Below are 26,029 nucleotides of genomic sequence, written 5' to 3'. Positions count from 1 at the left end.
TGCAATAAGAAATACAGTCAGAGCATTTGGAGTTTTTCCCACGGTGGTCTACCCATCTCTCAATTCTGCTTTTGCTCAAGTGTAATGAGAGGCTAGTCCACAGCCCTTCATTGACAGTGTCTAAGTGAAAACTACAGAGCACAAATTAGACTCTCTTTATGTCAGAATTCTGAACTGAAAAAGGGAACTTTTCATTTGGGCAGGTGAGCGAGGAAAGGGGCTGAAACACAAGATGCTTGTGATTAGGGTACGTTCCACTGTAGAAAGTGCACAAAGGGAAGCTGATGAGCTGGCCCACCCCCCACCATCCAAAACCATCTTCTCCATTCCGTTTCCCGGAGTAATCAAAGGATATTCTGAACCTCTCAAAATGCCATCAATCCTTATTGAGAGTGAAACAGAACATCTCTTTCTCAAGCCTTTGCAGGAGTAATCACCATAACAGGCTGGCCTGACTGAACAGGGAGCTCTGGCAGACAAAGATAGATTTGTAAAAATAAATAAATAAATATAGATATACATAAATTAAATAACCTCCACAAAATATGAATAGAAAGTTGATGATAATCTCCCAATTCTATTGTATAAAGGGTAAGGAAACTCACAATTGTGCTCCCCAGGTCTAGTACAGTAAAGAATAGGCTTCTTGATGAGATGTTTCCAGTAATATACAGCAGAGCTAGGAATCTTGTGGCAATAATGCTAAAAAATAACTGCCTAAATGATTTAGATAAAACATTCATTAACATTCCAAATCCAGCTGCCCCTCCCTCCTCTTTGTCTCCTTTCCTAGCTCTGATTTTCTTCTTTAGTACATTTGAACAAAGAAGGGAAAAAGCCTCTTCTGATTGTTCAAAAAGGTTTCGTATGCCAGCTGACAATTGCTTTAGTGTAGAATGATTTCATAAAGAACACTGAAACGTTCTTTAGAGTCTTCTTAAACAAACAGCATTGCTGTGGTCTGTGGTGTCTCAGTGTTGTAGGAAACTGGCAATATGCAGCTCCTGGACCGATGAAAAGCTACAGACAGCAAGGACTATGAGTTCTCTGAGATGAACCATTATTTAATAGATAGGTCACTCAGTTTGGAGTCTGAAGACCTGACATTGGTTTCGTTCTTGAATAACCAAGCTCTTAACTAATTTCTCAAGTCATTTACAGGTCAAGACTTTTGTTTACTCTGAATTGAGGGTTCTGGTGTGAAAGTAAAGTGCTACATATGTCAAATTTGTAAACTCCAAAGCATTCTTCAGCTATCACTTATTTTTTAGGATGTTTCAAAAATGAAGAGAGGAGTCTGGGTGGTTCATTCAGTTGAGTGTCTAACTTTGGCTCAGGTCATGATCTCATGGTTCATAGGTTCGAGCCTCGCATTGAGCTCTGTGCTAACAGCTCAGGCCTGGAACCTGCTTCAGATTCTGTGTTTCCTTCTCGCTGTGCCTCCTCACTCGCTCGCTCACTCTCTCTCTCAAAAATTAATAAACATTAAAAAAATTTTAAAAGAATGAAAAACTCTCTGATTTTATAATTATATATTTTTGTAGTAGACTTTGAATCCCCAAATGATTCAAGGAGAGGTGAGGGTATTTTTTGAAATATTACCTTGTAAGCTAGAGTAAAAATGTTTTCACAAGGATGGTACCAAATATGTTTTTAATAACAGTAACTAGACATTTGTACCAACTTTTTTAAATGAACTTCATTTGAATAATTAGATTTCTTAAATAATGTGTTTAATTATTATTTATTGAAGATTATATATTGATTTCACAGGTTCTTTCCCCTAATGAAACATGGAAGTTAAAAGTATAGAGTGTAGACCAAACACAGCTGGGTTCAAATCTCACTTTTACCATACAAGCTGGAAATCTCAACAGACTTTTCATCTCTATCTCCAGTCTCTATCTTCATAAAATGAGAACAGTGTTCTTTATCTACACTTGTTGTGATGATTAAGGGCATAAGGTAAAAAGCTCAGAGCAGAACCTGACACATAAATATGGGATCAATAAATAGTGGCTATATTTAGGTTTGTATATAAAGTTTTGAAACATCTGTGAAACTTGCAAGGATCATTTTATTTTCAAGCCTCTGAGAGTTACTAAGTCCCAATACAGTCATTGTCCCTGTTGTGTGTGTGTGTGTGTGTGTGTGTGTGTGTGTGTGTGTGGGTGTGGGTGCGTAGTGGTGGTGGAGGGGGTTCTTGGTTTTGTTTTGGTTTTGTTTGGTTGGTTTTTGTTCTTGGCACTATCAGTTCCATTTGATCCTCCTAAACCATTAACTCTTGATTACAGGGAGTCTTACAAAAGGATAAACAGAAGAAGCAAAACAGCAGCAGGGTCTTTAGCTTCTCATTGCACTCCCAGCAGGAGCCTTTAAACCAATTGATGCTAAATCTCCTTAGACTTGAAGTCAAAATCAAGATTTCCATGGTTTGACCAGTAAAAAAAACCAGACAGAGCCAATAGAGGATTGAATGTTAGACATGAAAATCGCACCATGGCTTTCCACCTCTCCCTTAAAAGCAAGGAATGCTGAGCTGTAGGTTTTTGCTTTTCCAGCATTGGTTTACGCATCTATAAAAAGAGAGGGTTTGTGCTAGAAGGACTTTAAGATCCCTCCCAGCTCTGACACTTCACAAATTTAGGCATCCATCTCATATTACAATGGGGCATTCAGTGGTGCAAATTACTATATATTTTTTATCTTATTTACTTGGGTCAAGGGCAAACCACACTGGTTATATATCTATTTTACTGGTTATATTTCAGTTAGGGAAAACCTCGTTGAAATAAGCATCCAGAAAAGGATATACATGCTAGCAGAAAGAAAGGACAAGCCACAGGCAAATGATAGGGAAGATAATATTGCCGATGTAGTCAGGAAAGTTTATGTCTGTATAGAAGTGAGAGCATAAGACTTTAATGTAAAAGAAATAATATATTGCTATGTACGTATGTATGTATATGTGTGTGTGTTTTGCCAATCTCTTTTCCTCCATCAAGGTTGAAGCTGGGACATTCTGTCTTGTTACCACTTCAGCCTGTAGCGCTAGTGGAGAAATCATTCTGATTTACCAAGACATAGGAAGTATTCCACCTCCATTACATCTGTAAGCACACATTTATGGGCATTAGTACTTAGTTTTACACATAAGGAGAACTAGTTTTACACATAAAGTGTACAGATTGGAGAGAAAGAATAATAGCAATTTTTATCATAAGAAAAAATGTAGAAGGGAATATAGACAAGCGTTTGCTAACAGAAAAAGCAGATTCACTGCAGAGTACAGAAACAAGTGTAGAGGACATCATAATGTACTCTATTGTACAAGGAGATGCTACCCAAAGTCTAAATCGGCCAGAAGTAATTTTTGTGATACCTGAATACACAAGTAGAGGAAGATGTCTAAAAGTTATCTCTTTATTACTTAAGAAACTGAAAGATTGATTTTTGTTTGTAATTTCTAAATATAAGGTTAAATGAAGAATCTAGAGCTGGAACTGTAGAGCATTTCTCATTATGTTTAACAGGATGTCATGATCTAAATTCAGTGAAAATACATAGGAAGTTAGCGAGAAATGTAAGGATGATAGTGGGGAAAAGAAAAAGCAAAGCTTACAAAGATACTCCAAGGAAAATAATGCATCCATATTTCAAGAAAATCACTGGTAGAGAAAACATAGCATAAAAAGTTCATTTGATATTTTTCTGCATAAATACTACCATTTGAGAGGGTGACGATATTCTCAGTTTAGTGGTAAATCAGAGAGATCAGAACCAAGTTAAAACCCTGTCATTTCTAAGAACTTGGGAGAATAAGCAAATGCAGTTTGAAACTATGTTCTCATTTAGAAAAAAAGAGACAGGGGCACCTGGGTGGCTCTGTTAGTTAAGCATCTGCCTCTTGATTTTGACTCGAGTCATGATCTCACAGTTCATGAGTTTGAGGACTGCATTAAGGGCTTCATGCTAATGATGCAGAACCTGCTTGGAAATTCTCTCTCTCTTCCTCCCTCTCTCTCTCTCTCTCTCTCTCCCCTCTCTCAAAATAAATAAATAAACTTAAAACTAATGTTAAAAATAAAATTAAAAAAAGAAAAAAGAGACACATCTATAATGCAGAAGGAAAGATACATTTTTGTTAAATTAACTACCTACCCACACCTCCAAACCAGAACAGAAAGCACCAGCATGATCTCTACTTTGAAGGAGATCAACAGTGTGGGATAATGCTTAGAGCTCCGGGAAATTTTGTGTATGTGAACTGGAGAGTAGTAAAAAATAATTTGCAGAGACTGGTCAACTAGAATGACCATGAATTTCCTAAGATACATATCCAAAAATCCTTCAGCTATTGGTGACAATAAGATTATATATCATATAAAGAGAAATCTAATGACATACATCATTCAAATTTATCCTATTGTAAAAAAGATAGGTTCACTGTAAACCGATGAGGATAAACAAAATGGGAAGACTTAGTGCTGATAGAGGGTCAGGTACTCAAAACATTCAGTAACAGTGTCTCCCACTTGGTACAATGTAAACACTATATTTAGAAATTGAGCTCATTTCCCAAAAAATATAATAATAATGTGGATGTCAGTTTAGGAGATATTGTAGTAATTTCCGTGAAGTGATGAGGCCCTGAATTACATTTATGACAAAAGAATCAGAAGAGAGAAATTCAAGAACTGTTTTCAAGGAAACCCAAAAAGGATTTTGTTTTGCACTGGATGATTTTTTTTTTGATTTCCATAATTTTTTTAAATTTCCTTAAAGAATTATTTGTCCAACTAAATATGAAGAGGAAGTACTTAACTATTAATGAAAATGTACATTATAAAATCACCTTTATAGCAGCCTACAATGGAACTAATTCTGTATTTGTGTCTCAAATAAATTTTAAATTAAAGTTATTAATTGTTTTGACTTTGGATTACAGATTATTTTTAATCAGCTTAAATTGGATGATTTTAATGAGAAGCAAGAGACTAAAAACCAGGATTTTTAGTGTACACTTAAAAGGACATCTGGCCTTTGTTCACATTGGTTCTGTTTTTTTGTTTGGTTTTTGGTTGGTTGGTTTTATTGTTTAGCATTTCTTCTGAGCCATTTCAGACTTGCACTACGGAAATTCTTATTCCTCTTCCAAGCTACATCCTCATCCTCTAATAATGATAGAGCTAGAATAATGTTCTTAGGCTAATTTGGTTTCCTTTGTCTTTTTCCCAAAATTTCTGGCACACTGCTTTTAGAATATTATCTCCCCAATAAAATATAAACTCTTTTTAGGCAAATCTTTGATTTGCAACTTTGTATCCTCATTGTCCAATCAGTGCCTAGCCCATGATAAATATCCAACATATTAATTCATTTACTCTTCTATCCTAATTAATAACTTGAACAATTTAAAAATTACTACTTAGATCGGGAAAACTTTGGGACAAAAAATACTTAGTGATATGGTGTGTCATAGTAAGAAAATTTCTTTTGGCCTAATAGAGTTAAAAAAAAAAGAAGAAAGAAAGAAAAGCAAAGCAAAGAAGAGAAAAGAAAAGAAAAGAAAAAGGAAAAGGAAACAAAAGAGAAAAAGAAAAGGAAAAAAAGCTCCCAGTCACATCAAGGATACCATGTGGGGATCCTTGTATTTTGGAAGAAACGTAAAACCGATATCCTGAGACTACAACCATTTATCATCAAGTAGCAGCCGTTGTTAGAATTGACATTGATTCTTGGTAAATTGCAACCAGAGTAACCTTGTTATACCGTCACAAAATTCTCCCAGCACATCATTTAGCCACGAGGCGCTTCCTTAACTCGTGTCCCCATGTTTTTCTATTCTGTATTCAATCACAAAAGGACACAAGTATGTACAGAGGCAACACAAAATGCTTTTGGCCATTTTCCAAATAAATATTTGCTTGAGGATAATAATATACATTCATAAAATATAATAATTAGTTCAAAAAGTCATTTGATAAAAACATAATTTTAAAATTAGAAGGAACTTAATAGGTGATCTAGTTCAATTTTTTCATCATTAAAGTGAAGAAACTGAATTTGGTTAAGTGATCTAAGGCTGTAATGCCAGAGTTTGTTCTAGAATGTGGCATTCCTTTTATAAAAGATAAAAAAAAATATTTTATTTTATACAATTATCATTAAGTGAATGAAAAGTGCTAATTTCATACATAGTAAGAAGTTTAATAGGAACTTGAAATGAGGACCTTTCCCCCACCCCACTGTTAATTTAGGGATGGCCTCCATCTGGGATTGTTGAAAGCCGGACTCAATTTCTAGATTTGCTCCTTATCTAAGCTCTCCACAGCTTAATTTTCTTAAGTTTTAAAATGGGAAGTGGGGCGCCTGGGCGGCTCAGTTGGTTGAGTGTCCAGCTTCTGCTCAGGTCATGATCTCACAGTTTGTGGGTTCAAGCCCCACATTGGGCTCTGTGCTGACAGCTCAGAGCCTGGAGCCTGCTTTGGATTCTATGTCTTCCTCTCTCTCTGACCCTCCCCTACCCACACTGTCTCTCTCTGTCTCTCAAAAAAAACCATTAAAAAAATTAAAATGGGAAGAATATTAGTGCCTACATCATAGGGTTTTGTGAAATAAAAGTGAAACAGTAAACTTAAAACACTTAGCATAGTACTTTGGTCATAGTAAGCACTCAATAAGTTCTAGCTGACATCACTCTTACTATTTTTGTGATTTCATAAAATAGGAAATCATAGCTTTGATCTGGTGAACAGAAAAAACAAATGTGATTGAAACTCTTATATCTTCAAATATCATTATTGAAAATGATATCATTGTATCCCTGTCCCTGCATCATCATTTTGCTTGAATTTCTTCTAGTTTATATACATTATTAGGAAGCATATTTGGCACAATATCATAAATCCTATAGTGGAAACTAAAGTGTTTCTCATTTTTTTAATCTGAGAGAGTGAGAGAGAAAGAGAGAGAGAGAGAGAGAGAGAGAGAGAGACAGCGAGCACGAGCAGAGGAGAGGAGGGGGAGGGAAATACTAAGCAGGCTCCATGCTTAGTGTGGAGCCTGATGTGGGGCTTGATCTCATGACCCAGGGATCATAACCTGAGCTGAAATCAAGAGTTGCCCTCTCTACTGACTGAGCCACCCAGATGCCCCTCTATTTTTCCTAAGTGATAAATTAGTAAAACTCTTCATGGGAATTACAATGTGTGTGGTAGTCTTACTAAGATATCTTTACCGAAGTTACAAATTTTTAAAAATATTTATTTTTGAGACAGAGAGAGATAGAGCGTGAGCAGGGGAGGGACAAAGAGAGAGGGAGACACAGAATCTGAAACAGGTTCCAGGCTCTGAGCTGTCAGCACAGAGCTCAATGTGGGGCTCGAACCCAGGAACCATGAAATTATGACCTGAGCCAAGGTTGGATGCTTAACCGACTGAGCCACCCACGTGCCCCTCAAAATTACAAAATTTAATCTGAGGGTAAAGTGATAGCACAAAATAAAGTATGTAAAATCCCATTTTATGAGCAAATATGTAGCCTATAATCAATTACTCAGAAACAGATCACATTTTCTATATACTAAGCTCCTTTATTTTTCTTCATCCTTTATTTCTTCTGCTTACATTTTATTTATTTTTCAACCTATTTATACAACCTATTCTGGGAGAAAAAGGGCAAAAAGAGGAGGAAAAAATCAGATATGTTAATGTAGTTATTTCTTAGCAGATCTGAAAGAAGGGGAAAAATGTTTAAATTGTCAAGAGAGACCCACCGTGGGTCACTTGTTCCAGCAGTGTGGGACAGCTACAGTTCCTTTGTCTTCCCCTGGCCTGGATAATTGAGAGTTAGCTGATATGTTTTGAAAGAGGTAGAACATTACATCTTTAAAACTATTCATCACAAACGACTGAATGATCCTGCAACAACTGAAACCTTCTCTACAAAAATGCACTGAAGATTTTAAGTTAAATTTTCCAATATCATTAAAACTAAAATATCTTTAGTAACATCAAATTATTAGCTATTTTTATTCATTGTTCCTGCATTTGGTATATAATTCACTCTGCCAGAGAAATATAAATCTAGGTAACTTAAAAAAAAAAGACAGAATTTTTATGCACATGAACAGAGAAATACCTTTACAGAAATTAAAAAACTGTACAAGGATTTAATGCAATATGTCAGGCATTGTGTATTTAAATAAATATATCAAGAGAGAAAGAAGACAGCCCTGGAGCCTAAAACCTATCGAAAGACCAAATACACAAATGGACAATGGCTAGATGATGCATAAACAGAGAAGTCTAACCCCCAGCTTAATAGCAACTTGCCTGGGAAATGGTATCTATAATAAACAGGCCAGGAAGCCAGTTCTGCTAGGGAAGGTTTGCAGGAAGCCAGACTGGTACCTCTAGCAGCAATCCGGGAAGCTAAATAATAACATATGTAACAAGTGAACCAAAGTCTTCAGGCGTTGAGTAACTAATAGCTTCCCTAACTTTTGTCACCACTTTCAACTTAGGACAAACAGAGAAACATAAATATGTACCTATAACTAATTACGTAGGATGCTCTGCTTCTAACTACCTATCCACTTACAGTTTGCCCGTGACGACAGCCTCTAACCAAAGGCATGCTTGAAGACTTCCTTTCCTCCACTATAAAGCTTTCCCACTCTTTTGTGTGCCTTTGAGTCTCTGCCAAAATGCAGGTGGCAGCGGTTACGCCCCTTGCTACAAGCCCTGAATAAAGAGCCTTCACTTTTCTCATTTGTTTGGTCTTTATTCATTTCCACACTATTGAGCATCCCCACACATCCATCAATGGGGAACACACTTAGGTATCTTGGAAAGATAACCTTCACAATATTCTGAGCACGTATTTTTATTTATTTATTTTGAAAGAAAAGAGAGAGAGAGAGAATCCCAAGTAGGTTCTGTGCTGTCAGGACAGAGCCTGATGCAGGACTCAATTCTACGAAACAGTGAAATCATGACCTGAGCTGAAACCAAGAGTCAGACACTTAACTGAGTGAGCCTCCCAGGTACTTCTGAGCAGATTTTTAAATCCTCATTTTACAGATGTACAGAACTGAAGTTTGCAGAAGTTAGATGGCTTCTCCTGTTCTGTTTTCATCATGCTAGAGAAAGCATTTTTGGTATATGATTGTGATAAAAGTATTTGAGATAGTATTAAAAAGGGACTAAGAATAAAAATAACAACAACAGGTCTAAATTTGTTGGGTGTTCTTTAGCAATACTTGCCTTTGTATCTATCAACTTGCTGGATAAATGTCAGCTTTGTATTTTTAATTGATTCATTGCTTTAAAGTCATAACATGTATCAAAATACATATAGAATTTGAAATAAAAGCACCATAGGAGAAATGAACCCTATCTCTTATTTGCTATAAAAAAAAAACACATCAGCAGAAGTATTCAGTCAAGTAGTGACTGAATCAACAGGGTTTTGTAGATAATATGTGGGAAACCTTGTTATTTGTGATATTGACAAGGAAATAAGTAAAAATGAAATTTGAGTGATGTTAAAAAGAGAATAAGTATTTATTTGCCTGGCACTTTTTAAAAAGCTAATTGTTTAACAATCACATAAGTTAACTACCATTGTATTTATTTTACAAATGAAGAAACAAGTTGTAAAGATATTAAGAACATTATATAAAACTTATCAGTTAGTGAGCAAACGAGCCTATATTTAAAAACCAAATTACTTTTTGGTTTCAAAGTTTAGCAAATATGCTCAAGGAACACTTGATTAAAATTTACTTAAAGATATTCCCTTAGCATGTAAGTTGACCACAGAACCTAAAATTGAAGTAATTTATTTTCTAACTATAAAATAATATAACTTAACTTTATAGGAAGAAGTAGAGAAAATAGCATTTGCACAAATTAGAAATTACCATGGAAGTTATGTAAAACCAGATTTTATTTTAAAGAGGAAAACACAGATGATTAATAGGCTTTTAAGTGCCTGAAAATAAGATGGTATTTAAAGCACAATTCCCTTAACAAGCCCGAAAAACTAAAAAGAAATCTACAGATAACATTGTTTAAATAATAATGTGGAATAAGAAATGATAACTGAAGGCCAAATAATTCCTCATGTGGCTTCTACTTTGTCCCACTAATTTCATTAAGTTAATTCAAACCTTTATTAAGAATTCCTTGCATCGAGCATAAATTAAAATGATCAGAAAGTTGAAATCTGAGAAGCCTTATGAAAAGAAAAAGATTCAAGCTCTTGGCCCTATAGCATTTCATGTTAAGGAAGGAAAACTCTCTTCTGTATAATGTCTCTATTTTAAGAAAAGTAATAAACTTGCCATATAAAATTATAAATACCAAAGTTATAATTTGGCCATGTTGCTAAGTATATAGAGGGGGAAAAGTTGCTTTGTTAATATACCTTACAAATTTTGCTCCTTCCCATAAACAAGACTGATGTTCAATGACTATTGATTTAATTTGTAAAACTTTTTGTTGTTTCTCCCCATTGGGATGCATTGACATATTTTTCATAGAAAAGAAAAATTGAGGTATTTATTTGCCGCCTTCTACATCAGCTCTTATAAAGGGGGCAAATGAGCAAAAGCTATGGGGAAGGTTGGAGGATGCATTTCATCATCACCCAGCAAATTTCTCAAACTACATGTATCTCAACCATTGAGGTTGATGTCAATAAAAGCAACCATATCATGAAAATAACATATTCCAATAACTTTGAAGCAACAGTATATGTAGTGGAGGCATCCTGCTTACATTAGAATCCTACTCTCCCCCTGGCTAACTGTAGCACACCAGTCAAATCATTTAACTGTGACAAGTTTCTTTATTTGTAAGATGGAGACAATGATAATAGAAACGAATGATATTGTTGTAAGGATTAAGAGTCTTAATATACATGTGTTGACATAGAATAAACACCAGGTGAGTGTTATGTTATTATTGCTGTGGATCTGAAATAAAGCAAATAACTTCATGTTAGAAAATGAACAGCAAGTTGAAAGGTTTTTTATGTTTATGGTCAAGACAAATAGGATGCTGTTTGTTCCACAGCTATGATAATGCTCTTAAATGAAGGAGGGTGTACACTTCTTGAAGCCAGGGATTATGTCAAAATTCCTTGAATCTCAAGTGTCTAATTGTGCCTTACATGCAGAAGTACTCAACATGTTGAGTGAATATTGAATATTTTTTAAAAAAAAACAAACGAATGAACACATGGGTTGACAGTTTTCAGAAAAAGAATGATACTCATATAGAGTGTGCTTAATATTTAAAAGTAAATGCAAATTCTTTTCAGAAGCTTCTTTCAAAACCTAAATCTACATCTTAGAAAGGATACAGTAGTCCTCCAAAAATGATTGATATCCTTCAAAGTATTGCAGTTTTCTATTTCTACTTTGAAGTGACAGAAAATATTTAAAGTCTCTTGAGTGAGAGGTTGTACTTGTATCACCTCTTGACTAATAAGTCCTATCCTCTTTTTTAAAGAGCCTATCATGTTAAGAATTTTCATTTATATAAACAGTTCTTTTTTATTAGTTGAATTGGTTGTCAATGTTTTAAAATGAAGATTTGACTAACATAAGACAAAGACAGTATTCTTCTTTTTGAAATCTTAAAGATACTTCAGAGTATATATTGTATTACCCATGCTTGTGTTTCAAAATGAACTATAGATGGCTTATCTTTTCCTGGTATAGTATGCTTTTAATCTAGGAATCCCGCTGAATTGAGCTGTATAATTAGTTTGTAATTCTAGTACTTATATTACAAATTGTTTCTCAGAAATAATATGGGAGGTGGTATATAATCATTTCTTACCCTATTTGAGTCGATTCTTGCTCTGGAAGTATAGATGGGGGGTGGGATGTTGAAAGCCTGAGGGACCAGGTATTCCTCAGCGTCCATCATATCTTCCAGGTCCTCTTCATCCAAGAGATTCTGAAAGAACTTGCTGTCATTTGGACTGGGAAGCTTCATGCGATCATCACCCTAAAAGTTTGCCCATCAGACAAACGAACAAATGAAGATTCTTCTTTTCATCTTAAATATATGGACTTGGCAGCAAATTTATATAATATCAAAACAAGTGATTGAAAACTCATGCACTCGTTTAAAAAAATAGTTCTTTAACACATTTACCAGTCACAAAGGAGCATGTAACATACTTAGATATGACACGGTAAGCTAAATACATTTAACAGAATGTGATGGATGCCACTAGAGATGATTAAAGCAGTATGCTATGTCTCTTTTGAGGGAGTCATAATCTATGTCAGACCTGAGAATAACAGGCACCATTGCCAAGGTGTTTGAGCTGTGACTTTAAGAGTAAGTAATAAAGAGCAATTGACTTCTCAATCTTTACTGTATAGTATTGGGTTGGTTTGAGAGGGTAGAGCTATCAGGACACATAGGTTCCAGTGTTAAAGTGATAGCTTTCAAAATCACAGCACGAGTGGCAAACAATATCAACGAGGGTGGGAGAGCCACCAAAACCCTATTTTTCTGCCTCCTGTGTTTCTTAAATATGATTTTGTTATTTTTCAAAATTATGTGAAATTTGTAAACAAATTGTGTATGCAAGTTAATTTGGGGAAAAATGACTTGAAGCTATTAGCTTCTAAAACGTGGCTTTTGTCTTCATGTCAGACTATTGACAGGAAGATAAATGCTACCTTGTCTTATTGAGGAAAGTTAATTCAGTGTAAGCCAAGGTTCACTCGTTTATGATTTAGGTAAAAATAGTCATAGAGAAATATATTATAATATTTAAACTATCCAATCCAGATTTTCTAGTGTTTAATGTAAAATGATTTTTTTGGACTGTTATTTGATTCATATGTACATCAATTCACTGCATCTGACTTATTGCTTGAACACTGTATATCTCCCCTAAGAAAACAAAATATATTTATAAATATATTTTAGGAAATTAAATGCAATATACTGACACTTTTAACTCACTGTCTTCAACCATGGACAAGATTAAAACAAAAATTCATCTTTCTTTTATTCTGAAAAGGGAAGATTTTAATACTGGACATGACTTACCACATAATGTTAATAAAAAGCAGAGTGCTAGAAGGCTTGTATGAGGATAAGGACTTTTTATGTATGTGGATAATCATAATTACCTGGGTGTTTAATAGCAGAGGCACTTGAATACTAAGGGAAGATTCCTAGAAGGGATTCTGACATCAAGTAAAAAGCTCTTTTCCATAAGTCCTTTCACATGATACTTTGCATAGTTAATCGACTGATGAACAGTGATTTACACAGCTCCGAAGTCCAGATAAGTACTAACCTGAATAACCAGATACCTTTGAGGGTCTCGAGCCATTCTAGAAAATTCAGCAGCCAGTTCTTTAAATTTAGGTCTACTGTCTGCATCAATCATCCAGCCTAGAAATTCACACACAATAAGAGAGTCACTGTATCCATAATTAGGAATAAGTAGAGTGTAAATTTCATGAAAACATAGGCTATTTTCAAATATTAAAAAAAATATTAAAAAAAAAGAAAGCCCTCTATCTCAAGCAGTTTATTGATATTCATAAGTAATCGTAATATAATTTGGAATAATTATTCCATTGATCTAATTTAACATTAGTTTTTCTTCTTAGAAAACATAACCTAGGCTAACTATAGAAACTTATAGAGTCTTCTATCCTTTTTTCCTTAAGTATGGAGAGAATGCTTTCTTTTCTTTTTTTGAACTTCTTGGATGGCTATAGAGGAGGTAATTGGGATATAGTTTATTATTTTGTACAAATTTTAGTTGCACCACCAGCACAGAGGGGGTGGGGAAAGGAATAGAAAGCAACCTTCTCATGCTATTTTTTTTTCCTGGTGGGAAAAAAACCAATGCAAAGTGATTGTTAATGTTTGTTCAGCACTAGCCATTAGCTTATCTAAGTACTAACCTTTGCAGCATAGAAATACTAGCAGCAATTTTCAAGGTATGTATTATTATTTATCTGGGGGTCTAGATAAAGTTGGCCTATCTCCCCAGACTCTCTTTAGCTGATGAGGTCACAAGAATACAAGCACCAAGATTTCCTTGGTTTTCTTGCCAAAAGACCCTTTTCTTGGGTATTAAAACTCATAAAAGCAAGGTAAAACTCCCTGTTAGGCAAATTCTGTTCTTGATTTTTCATTGTTTCATCACAGTATCAAAATGAAATCTCTCACTTGTTTCTTATGCTGGTTATGAGATCAAATTATGTAATAATGTACACGTTTTTAAGGTTTTTTTTTTCCATAGATGACTACTGAAGATGTTTGATCCAATAAAGCTATAAAGTATGCTTCTTTTTTTCTGTGAATTCAATTTTTATCCTTGTTCTGGGAAGTCTTTGGGTGTCGTTTCATGTATCATTAATATCACCTGAATTTTTGTCTCTCCTAACAAAGCTGTGCTGTGTGCATCCATTTGCACACACACAGAAAAATGCTGTCAATACAAAGATGCTAATGAGAAAATAGGTGTTTCTGGAATGATTCGAACTGAAAAAGGTTAACTTCACCGGGAGGTATCCGTTTCTTTCCAACTAAATATTGAGTAAATAGAACTATGCTTAGAGAAAAGGGCATTCTGACCTGAACTGGAAAGCACATTTTTATTTCCTTCCTCACTGTCAGAATGTATCACACATGTCATGAATATAAATCTGAGTAGACCTGGGTCCAAAGTCTCTTATTAATAAGATGCTTATTCACCTTCACCAGTTTGTTTCTTTGCTAACCCTGTGTAAATCAAAAGGGGAAAACCCCAGATTACACAAGAAAGATTGCTGAATGTTAATCTCACTTAAATTAACTAGGAAACTCCAGAGACTCCCTTAATTCTATTTAAATTAAGAGCCTAGGCTGCCAAAACACATTGATAATACATATGTGTCTGAGGCATAGAAAGGAGGAAAAAAAAGTTAGAGCATTTGATGTAAACAAATGATCAAATTGAAAAGAAAGTAAACATTTATAATCATTTTATTTCACTATAGGCTCATGTCTTCCTACTTTCCATTCTACCCTGCTAATTTCCTGTTGACTAAAACTGGTAAACCTAGTTCCATTTAATTCCTTTTTTTTAACTATCTGATTCAAGCTTTCTTTCTTTATATCCAGATCATTTATTTAGACTGCTATTTTCCTATAAAGATTATTAACATTATTGTGACTAATTACATCTCTTTATGAAAGACAATGTGATTGTCATGGAAATTATAAAAATCAAAGTGAAATGAATCAAAACAGTAAGAGTCATATAATTTTGACTTTGTAACATGGAAGCATGATATTTCTATTCATAATAATCACAAAAACGCAGGTCTTTACATGATCTTTTCATAATTATTTTTGAACTTTTATATTTTTTTAATTTACAAAAATACTATGCAGGTAGATGAATCATACTATTGCTTTACTAAGAGTGATGATGCTGATGATAAAATTATTTTGCAATCTTACATTTGACCATGACCATGTACACATCAATAGTGCAGATAGGAGGCTGGGGCAAACGTTCTCCTTTCTCTAATAAATCCGGGATTTCTCTCGTTGGAATTCCATCATAGGGTTTTCCTCCAAAGGTCATCAGTTCCCATATGGTAACTCCTAAATTGGAGATCAAATATTTACATCAGCACTTTAACAACACACTTTGAGTAAACCAGCAGTATGCCAGTGACGAAAGAAAGCTCCCTAGAAGGCAATCAAAAATAGACTAAAAAAGGCTCTTCAGATTTCTACATTCATTAGCAGAAGCCCAATGAAAAAATCTTTGTGGGGAATTCAATTATCTTATTATTGTTTTGAAATTTTTAATGAGTAGCAGAGACAAGTCAGACTGGGTATCAGGATATAGAATCCTTTACCCATTACTACTTTTAAATAATGCTAATGTTTGATGACTCACGTTAATTTTCACTATACCACATTAGAGCCTAACAATTTACTATAAATATGTATATCCAGTATTAAGTAAATATTATTGTGGGCAAAATCTGATGTTTACTAATTTTGAGATTAACCTCTTTGCTATTAAAAGCCCTATAGGCTAAGCGGTGGTGCCAGAATGAATAATTTATGATTACGGTAAATAATCATGGCTCTCTCTTTAACTTACACAAAGAGAACAAGTGGAGAAAACCACACAGATTTATTTGTCTAATACCTGTGAGAGCCTGAGAGAGGAATGATCCATATATAACATAATACATGAGAATGAGGCATCACAAAATTGAAAGGAATCAATAATAGTTGATTTCTTAGTTAATGAAATCACTTTCTTGAATCACTAGAACAGTGATTCATTCTGTAAAAGCAAATACTGTAAATATTAACATGTAAATAGCTAGCTTTGGTGAAAATGATTCTCATTTGAACAATACTATATGCCTTACAGACCTTTTCTTTATGATCTAATAATTACACAATTAAGAATTTATCATTTCTTAAGGATAAGGATTGTAAGTTCATAAATAGCTATCTGTGCATAAGAGTCCCACCAAGTAAATTTTAATTGGTGCATATAATATGCAAAATATGGCTTAATATAAAATCCATTAATTAGGACTATAGTTATTTTTCCACTTACATCTGTAAGGAATTATATATTCAGACTGAAGTCATTTTTAGCTCATAACAGTTATCACTGACTAATAATAAAAGTACAAAGCTTAAAATATAAAAGTATATGTGATTTGCAAATTATCCTTTATAATAATATCATTAACAATCACTTGATTTGTTCTTAATATTTATATCTTATGATTGTTAGGTATAATGTAAAAATGTAATTAGTGACACAATTTAACTGTTTGATCTTTATTAAATCCTACTTATGAGGCACCTGGGTGGCTTAGTCAGTTGAACATCTGACTCTTGGTTTTGGCTCAAATCATGATTTCATGGGTTTGTGAGATTAAGCCCCATGTAGTTCTTCATGCTGTCAGCGTGAAGCCTGCTTGGGTTTCTCTCTCTCTCTGCCCTTCCCCCTCCCTCTCTCTCTCAAAATAAACAAATAAATAAACCTAATTTTTTAAAACCCTACTTAATTTTGCATATTAAAGAGTGACTTCCTAGAACCAATCATTATGATTCAGTGTCCATGAGGCAGACTGGAACAGGAAGTGGGTGGCTGTCCATTTCTATTCAGTCAGTATAAATACATATTTATAGAATATGTATTCAGTGAGGACATTTTATCAACTTATGTATGCAGTTATAAAAGGCAGAATAGATGCTCTTATATCTCTATCAGAACTTATAAGAAAATGAAAAGCAATTAAAAATCAAAATAATAGAAAATATAATAAAGAAACATGAGTACAAAAACAAAAGCAGGAACATCAAAACCCTCACTTCTGCCAATAATAATCCAATTATGTCTTTCTAGGAGTGAAAGACAGGGTTAAACCGAGATGGCTTCACCCAGAAGGACAATTCCAGGAAAACTGAATTAGAAACATTCTCAAAACACACAATACTATCATTCAAAGACATAAGCCATAGCCGAATAATATTTATTTTTCTAAAAATAAAGATGCACCCAGTGCCAATTTTCTACAAAGGTGCAATGTATACAATACTATGTTTCTCTCTGTCTGGATACATTTTGCAATCAACTGTTATATATCATAAAAATCCTAAAATGCCTTACAGATATGGGTTGATGATCTGAGCTATATTTCTTTCTTTTTTTGTTGTTGTTTTAATGTTTATTAATTTTTGAGAGAAAGAGACAGAACATGAGGGGGGAGGGGCAGAGAGAGGGACACAGAATCTGAGGCAGCCTCCAGGCTCCAAGCTGACAGCACAAGAGCCAGACATGGGTTTGAAGCCTACAAACCACGAGATCATGACCTGGGCTGAAGTGGGAAGCTTAACCAACTAGGCCACCCAGGAGCCTCACCTGAGCTATATTTCAAAGATGAGTACTACTTATCAATCTATCTATCATTCTGTCATCTATCTGCCTGCCTACTTATTTTAGAGGCCATTTAAAATTTGCCTGCAGTAGATTCCTACATTTAATTCAGGGAAATATACATAGGAAAAAAGGGGAAAGAAAAAGAAAATAGTACATGCTATATACATCATATATCAAAATATATATGTAATATATAAATCTATCATATAAGATATAATCTATGGATTTATCTATATTATATAATATATATGCTAATTTGTACCTTATAATATATACAATAGATGTTTCTATTTAGTCCTTTTAGTTCAACAACTAAATTTTTCAAGCATTTCCCCATACTTATCTAAATCTCAAACACACCATATTTTCTACTTCTACGCTGAGTAGAACACAGGAGGTGTTCATGGAAATTTTAAACCTATAGCATACATGTAGAAGGGAAAAAACACTTTAAAGAAGTGTCTTAAATTTTTATTTTATCTAATTTTATTTTTAAAATATTTATTTTTGAGAAAAAGATGAGACAGAGAGAGAGAGGGAGAGAGAGCGCACACACAGTCACGAGCCAATGGGGGAGGGGCAGAGAGAGAGTGAGACAATGGAATCTGAAGCAGGCTCCAGGCTCTGAGCTGTCAGTACATAACCCAACACAGGGCTCGAACCCATGAACCACAAGATTATAACCTGAACCGAAGTCAGACAAACACCAACTGAGCCACCCAGGAGTCTCTTAAGTTTGTTTTAAAGATAATTTGTGCTTTTCTAGATAAGAGGTATAAGTTATTTAGTGATTGAATAGCTTAAATATTTTGCCTAAAAAACAATAACAAAGATAAACCTAAGTATAAATGTGAATAAACTATGCTTTCAAGACTCACCACCCGCTTTTTACTTAAATGAGCATTATGCTTTTAATTTGTAAGAGATACCGATTTTATTTAAACTTAGAAAAGGTGTTAATTCATTCTCATTAATACCTGGGTGGACTTAAGTTGTGAAGAGACAAATGCTAAGTATCTCATTTCAACAATTAAATTAAATGCAATTAAATGAGAGTTCTAGGCTTAAAAAATCACTCTTTCCCAGTTCATATTACTCACTCTCTAAAATGTCTGTTTATTCCAAAGTAGTTTGTAAATTAAAATCAAAGCTGCGATTAGCAATCTTCTCTTATCTCTCCCCTCACATTTAGTGCCCTCACCTTACTGCTTTCAGTGATTGTTCTTTGTTACAATAACTTTTTCTTATTATAGAACAGAAATTCTTCTATTTTTCATCTGTTTTCAAAGAGTTTTTGAAAATTAAGGCCATGAGGTTCTATGACATTGTTCCTAAAGTTGACTGTTTTTTTTCCCCTGTCAAAATGATCAGAAAATTTGCTACCAAACCAAAGGTTATGGTAGACAACTCAACTGAGATATTAATATATTGCATTACAGAGAACCAAGGAATAATGAAAAAAGGTAGATAACAATATTATTTAGAGTTTTTAAATTTAAGAGCAAAGAGTTAATTCCCTTAAGAAACAAGGCTTGTAAGTAGGTATTTCCAACACAATAAAATAAATTGGTTTAAGATATTTTACACGAACCTAATATATTTAATTTTGTCTTAAAACCCTTAGTTCACAAGGAAGATTTATTTACCATAACTCCAAACATCACTCTGATGGGTGAACTTCCTGTAGTGTATGCACTCCAGAGCCATCCATTTAATTGGCATCTGAGAAAAAAAAAGAGAAACGAAAAGGTAACATTTTATAGTTGTATAAAAAGTCATTTCTATAGTCATTGCTTAAAATATGAATTTCTGGTTTGCCTCAGTTGTATTTGTTGATTTTATGTATAGAAAATATAAATATAATAATAACAAATGTCATTTTTTATTTTTTTATTTATTTATTGTTTGATTTACATACAAGTTAGTTAACAAATGGTGCAGCAATGATTTCAGGAGTAGATTCCTTAGTGCACTTTATCCATTTAGTCCATCCCCCCTCCCGTAACCCCTCCATCAACCCTCTGTTTGTTCTCTATATTTAAGAGTCTTTTATATTTTGTTCCCCTCCCGGTTTTTATAAAAAATTTTTGCTTCCCCTCCCTTATGTTCATCTGTTTTGTATCTTAAATTCCTCATATGAGTGAAGTCATATGATATTTGTCCCTCTCTAACTAATTTTGCTTAGGATAATACCCTCCAGTTTCATGCACATAGTTGTAAATGGCAAGATCTCATTCTTTTTGATTGCCAAGTAATACTCATATATATATGTATATATATATACACATCTTTATCTATTCATCCATCAATGGACATGTGGGCTCTTTTTATACTTTGGCTATTGTTGATGGTGCTGCTATAAACATTGGGGTGGGCCCCTTTGAAACAGCACACCTGTATCCCTTGGATAAATATCTAGTAGTGCAATTGCTGGGTCATAAGGTAGTTCTATTTTTAATATTTTGAGGACCCTCCATACTGCTTTCCAGAGTTGCTGCACCAGTTTGCATTCTACCAGTAGACCATAATAATAAATGCTATTTTTTAATACAGGGAACAATGAATTGAAATTTATAAAATTTTAAAGTGAAATAACCTAAAGACATATTAATTTCAAAAGTTTCCTAAACAATGATAAGTAAAATATTAAAATAAGTATCACTTTCTATAGTTCTTAATATTTAGCAATTAATTCAGTTACTAGTTATTATGACTCACAATACTATTCTAAACATCTAAGAAATGTGCTTCTAAAAATATGGTCTATTACATTTTTGCCCCCAAAATGAGACTTCTTACATTTTCAGTTATCCCGTCTTACCCTCAGAAAATTTCTGACCACCAGTACAATAGACTGTTTCTACACTTGTCCTTTCCGTTTTTCCTCTCATATAATTTGGTCACTTAAAACACCTACAATAATAATTTCCAAAGTTAGGCTTGTGTTGTTCTCCAGCTACAAATGATCTCCCTTGTCTTGGTTAGCCAATATTGAAAATATGTAGCCTTTTCAAAATAGAAATTCTATAAAAGGATATGAGAGAATCAGTACAAATCTGTCACCACTACAGGAGAAACAACTTACTTACCCTGCTGATGATGGGTCAGCAGAGTAAGTTTCACGTAGGAAGGGCAGCATTATATAGCTGGAAATATAATTAGGTTCTACAGAATAAAGATAAACACTTCTACTTTGCAGTTGAAAGCTTAAAACTAAATAGGCCTTGGAAATCATGAGGTTCGCTGCTCACCAAGGTGACATCAAGGTAACTCTATGACAGAATCATGGCATTCAGTGAAAGGGAACAGAAGACACATTGAAAGTAATTTCCCTGTGGGCAAGGAGTTAGCTGACTTTATGGACTATGGACATTGTGTTAAAGAAGTAAGTTTAAATCACAGGTGGCTTGATAAAGACTTAATGGTTACTAGGCATTTAAAGCTATAATGAATCTTGCTTTAGACAAATCCTACAGCTGTATGTTCTTAAGACAAGTCAAGTCATGTGATTTATAGACTTGTACTGTGCAATCCTGTCATGAATTTCAAAGCTGTGGTCTCAAACTGCTGCAATTTGGTAGTAAACAGGCAAAACAGTCTAATAAAATCAAGGAAAGGTCAGGAAATGCTACAAAACTGAAGGGTTTTTTCAAATTTTGTTTTCTTTTGTCTTGTGATAAGATTTGAAGATATATAGTTATATAAGAGATCAGATAAAGTTATATAAAAATCATACTACATGGTACATAAAATCAATGCTAAACATTTGAAGGGCTATAATTAAAAATATTTATAATATATATTTGAATGGCTCATGATAAATAAGGCATATGATAAACATTTATATGATATATTAATAACTTTTTTGTTAGCATTACTTTATACATATGTTAAGGTTGCATTTGCATATTTCATTTGACCTCTCCTGATCTAAGTTTTCCCATATTAAGGCTAGAGGGACCTCCAGATGGAGAAGAGATATCCTCACTGTTTAGCCAAGGACAGCAATCTAAGCAGCAGGTTTATGAGGAAAACAAGAGCTGGAACTAAGGCATGAGCTGAGATCATACGGCAAGAAAACAGTTGTCAGGCAAGGCCTGAGGCTAGGAAGTCAGAAAAGTAGAGGAGGCAATGGCACTGTTAAGATTCCCAGGATATAGCAGGCTACATTCTGGTGGAAAGAATAAAAAAAATTAATAAATTGGTCAATCATATTCTATGATAAAAGCTTAAAAAAACACAACCAGATTAAGAGGATTTTGTTGTATCTGGTATAGGAGGATTAAAAGTTAAATAGGATGATGAACTTTGCAATAAATTAAGGTTCTTGGTAGTCGCCAGGCTTCTCCCTAGTCTATGAAAGAATAGTTGTGTCTCTCTGTAGTAGTCAGTCCTACATTCTTAGGGTCAATGAAACAATGTCTATGACCTTTAAGTGTAATTTCTAGATTTCCTAAGGATCCTCTACTTCCCAACACTGGACATGACATAAGGACCACTAGAGACAAATTGTCTTATTTTGGCTACTTTTGAGAAATGAAAGTAGGTTCATCTACATACATTTGACCCTGGGTGGGAGAGAAGACAAATGGTAGAGTTGAGATTTTATAATCTCTTAACCTCAAGCTTATTGGCTTCTTATAACATATAAGGAGATAAAAAGATATCATACTATATTTTCAAGCAATATTGCTCTAAAAAGATACTCACCTTTCCTCCATCAGCATTATACTCTTTTTCATCTCCTTCTAAGAGTCTGGCTAGTCCAAAATCTGTGATTTTCACATGGTTTGGAGATTTCACTAAGACATTTCGAGCTGCCAAATCCCGATGAACAAGCCGTCTTTCTTCCAGGTACATCATTCCCTGAAAAACACCGAGTTCCAAAAAGATAGTTGATGCCTAGGCTTTCCTATTGTCTAAAAAGCAGTTTCTTAGCCTTCAGCTGCAAATGCTTGATATCTCTAAGTGAAGCCAGAATCCTGGAATATTTTTCAAAATTAGGAAAAAGCCTAATAAAGGGATAAGAAAGCAAACCACAAGTAGCTTTTGGCCTTTTCCCCCTAACGTCCTGTAAAGAATGAATTACCTGTATATGAACTAAATGTTAGATCATTTTTCCCCAGAGATTTTATACTCTTTTGCAAACACTTTCATTAGTGAGGTGTGTGTGGGTCTCAGTAGATAAGCCAACAGACCCACACGTTTCTAGTTGTTTTCTTCTCAATAATTCTTCCTTCATGTCATGCTCCCTTACATACCTGCTCCAAACAAATACATCCATCCATAATTTAAATTTTTTTTCATATGCAGGTTTAATGGCACCAAAATCGCCATCATACTTTCTATCAAAGCTGAAAAATTATATTATTCTTACTAATTAAGCAAAAAATGAATTATACCATAGAGGCATTAAAAGCCTATAATTTTTAAAAACGGCTTCAATGGCAGTAGTAGTCATTAGAAGGACCCACAAGTGAAATTACATTGTTTATAACGACCCTTATAGTAGCCTTTAATGTTTTCTTCAAAAAACATAGTCATTAAACATAAAATTTATTACTGATTGCCAACAATTTACATATATCCACACATATCCACATATATTCATTTAGGGATATGTAGTATCTCAAAAATTAATAAAAACAATAAATATTAATTTTACTTTACCAGTAAGTAAACTAAGAGTCATTAAACACTAGCCTTAACTAAAGGTTAATGTAAATCTCAAGATGTAAACTTAGAGGCCTAGATTAGAGTGAACATATTTTTATTGAAGTGTTAGAGGAAATTCTGTATCGGTAAAAAAAAACAAAAGTTGTCATTTGAAAACAAGTCAGATTATTATAAAATGGTGAAAGCATACTCTCATGGCAATTGCAAATCAAAACTGTTGGTAGTTAATATCACAATTGCAGGACTTTGAAGGATTAACGGTTTCTGATATCAAAACGAAAACTGCGGAAAACAGACAAATAAATCACACAGCTTAAAAAAAAAAAAAAGAAAAAAAGAGCCATATACCCAGTGTAGTGTAAAGAGAAGATTGCTTCAAACAGCATCATGAGCCAAAGACTACACTATCTATGCCCATTAAACACAACCAGTGGACGTACTGCCTGATATGGTCCAACTGGTCAGCAATGTATTTGTGTTTTCTGAAATCAGTCCACAACTGAGATTTATAAGGTTTTGTCCTCCTTACTCAACAGTTAGAAATTCCTAGAATAAGGTGAATCTGGAAACATAAAGCTCTTATATGACTTAAGGGATCAAAATTAGATCTATTGTCTTGGAGACAAAGTATTGTTAATTATTTGCCCTTAAAAGACATTTCCATGAAAACGTTCATCATTCTCTTTCCTATCACTTTCATATCAGAATATGGTAAGTGTGTTGGCCACAAGTTAATATTCAGATCCACACACAATGACAGAATATACACTATGTTTCAGGCACTGTGCTAGATATCAGGGAAACAAAAAAAAGAGTCAGAGGAGATCTGTTCATTGCAGGAGAACAGAGCTATTAATAAAGGGGGACACGTGGAACACAGACTTGAATGGATCAGTATGATGCATGTAAGTCATTCAAAGAGAACTGTGTTTTGAGGACCATTTATTGTATATCCTAGAAAGTGTGCAGAGAGCCTGAGGCCTAAGTAAAGTTTGAATGATGTCCACCAGTTGAGCAAGTGAGGAGAAAATTGCAGTTAGAGAGAAAACACGTGGGGGCATCGATACCATGGTATACTGGGACAAAGGTAGGTAATTCTGTATTTCTAAATATTTATGTATAAAGTAGGGAGAGTGGTGAGTGGTGAGGCTGACAAAGAAGAGGTTTGATTCAAAAAGGGTCTCTTATGTGTCATGATAGAAAATCTGCATTTCAGTGTGGTGATGCAGAGATTGTTTGAAAAAGGAGAGTGACAACAATGGTCATTAGAGTCTTGAAAAAACCACCTGATGTATAGACGAAGGATTGGACACAAATACAGCAGAAGTCAGGAGCCACTGCCACAATGCAGAAGAAAAGTGATGTGATGGAAAAGGATGAGAGATAAAGTTTGCAGATAGGCAGTCTACGAGGTATGTCCATTTTACATAATACATATTTGTCACACTGGGCAACTTACAACATCCTCTTTAGCTGATTACTGGCAGGACTCCATTGAGGGCGCCTCTAGTTTGCCAGGATCCCACCACTCACTATTACTACCCACGTGTTCATTTACAATACTCATCTAGTTCCTCATGTATGAGCATCTGAATTTTCAACTAAACTAGTCCAGAAGAAAATTCGGGGAGAGAACAATTCCAAGTTACACTGACACAATAAAGTAACCATCTTGCTAATTGAATAATGAAGAGGAGAGTACATTACGAACGATTCTGTTTTCTGACTTTTGTAATTTACGTGGATAATAGTTCCTTTAACTAAATATTATCCTAATGCAAATATTTCTTCAGCATGTGCAGGAATAGTGATATATCATATACCAATAGGGAACTAATAACCACCAAGAAACTTAAGACCCTCGTGACACATCCATGTTACAAGCAAAACTTCAGAAACTCCAAATGTTCTTTGATATTCTATATGCCAAGTCTTAGCAGGTGATAGACTATCCTGAACTTCAATTCTATTTGTCTATAACAAAGTGTTTTCTTCAAAATAATGAGAACTCGGTTCAGGCAACCAGATGGTAATTTCTGTATAGTTTCCCTCACCTACCTGACCATGACTAAAAGATAAAAACAGAAGCATTTATATCATTACCAAATCATCAAAATACATCTGTATGGTTGCTTTGTAACTATGCAACATCATTGTACTAATACACATCTTTAGATCATTAATTATGATGGCTACCTTAGTTCTGCTTTCACACCTGAATTACAGTGTTGAATCATCTATGGGATTGCTCATGATAGGTTTCTCCACACTGCAATTATTAAGATAGGATTTTCTTACCAGACAATCTCATTAGAATCACATTCTCTGCTAGATTTCTTCAAAATAAAATCACTCCTTAAATCAGAGTGTGATGCAATTAAG

The 26,029-nt window shown here is 34.2% G+C and overlaps 1 protein-coding gene across 1 annotated transcript in view; it reads right to left on the bottom strand.

Moving 5' to 3' along the window:
- ERBB4 (erb-b2 receptor tyrosine kinase 4) overlaps positions 1-26,029 on the bottom strand; it is a 1,103,571-nt gene that overhangs the window by 24,074 nt on the left and 1,053,468 nt on the right. Inside the window, exons 21-25 of the mRNA XM_029933912.1 lie at positions 22,682-22,837; positions 19,618-19,693; positions 15,508-15,654; positions 13,343-13,440; positions 11,857-12,027 (exon numbers count right to left, since the gene is read on the bottom strand). Coding sequence (XP_029789772.1) covers positions 11,857-12,027; positions 13,343-13,440; positions 15,508-15,654; positions 19,618-19,693; positions 22,682-22,837 — 648 coding nt within the window. The remainder of the gene's footprint in view (positions 1-11,856; positions 12,028-13,342; positions 13,441-15,507; positions 15,655-19,617; positions 19,694-22,681; positions 22,838-26,029) is intronic.

Source organism: Suricata suricatta, chromosome 3 (assembly GCF_006229205.1).
Source record: "Suricata suricatta isolate VVHF042 chromosome 3, meerkat_22Aug2017_6uvM2_HiC, whole genome shotgun sequence".
Taxonomy (NCBI): Eukaryota; Metazoa; Chordata; class Mammalia; order Carnivora; family Herpestidae; genus Suricata; species Suricata suricatta.
This window is presented reverse-complemented; position numbering and strand designations above follow the sequence as displayed.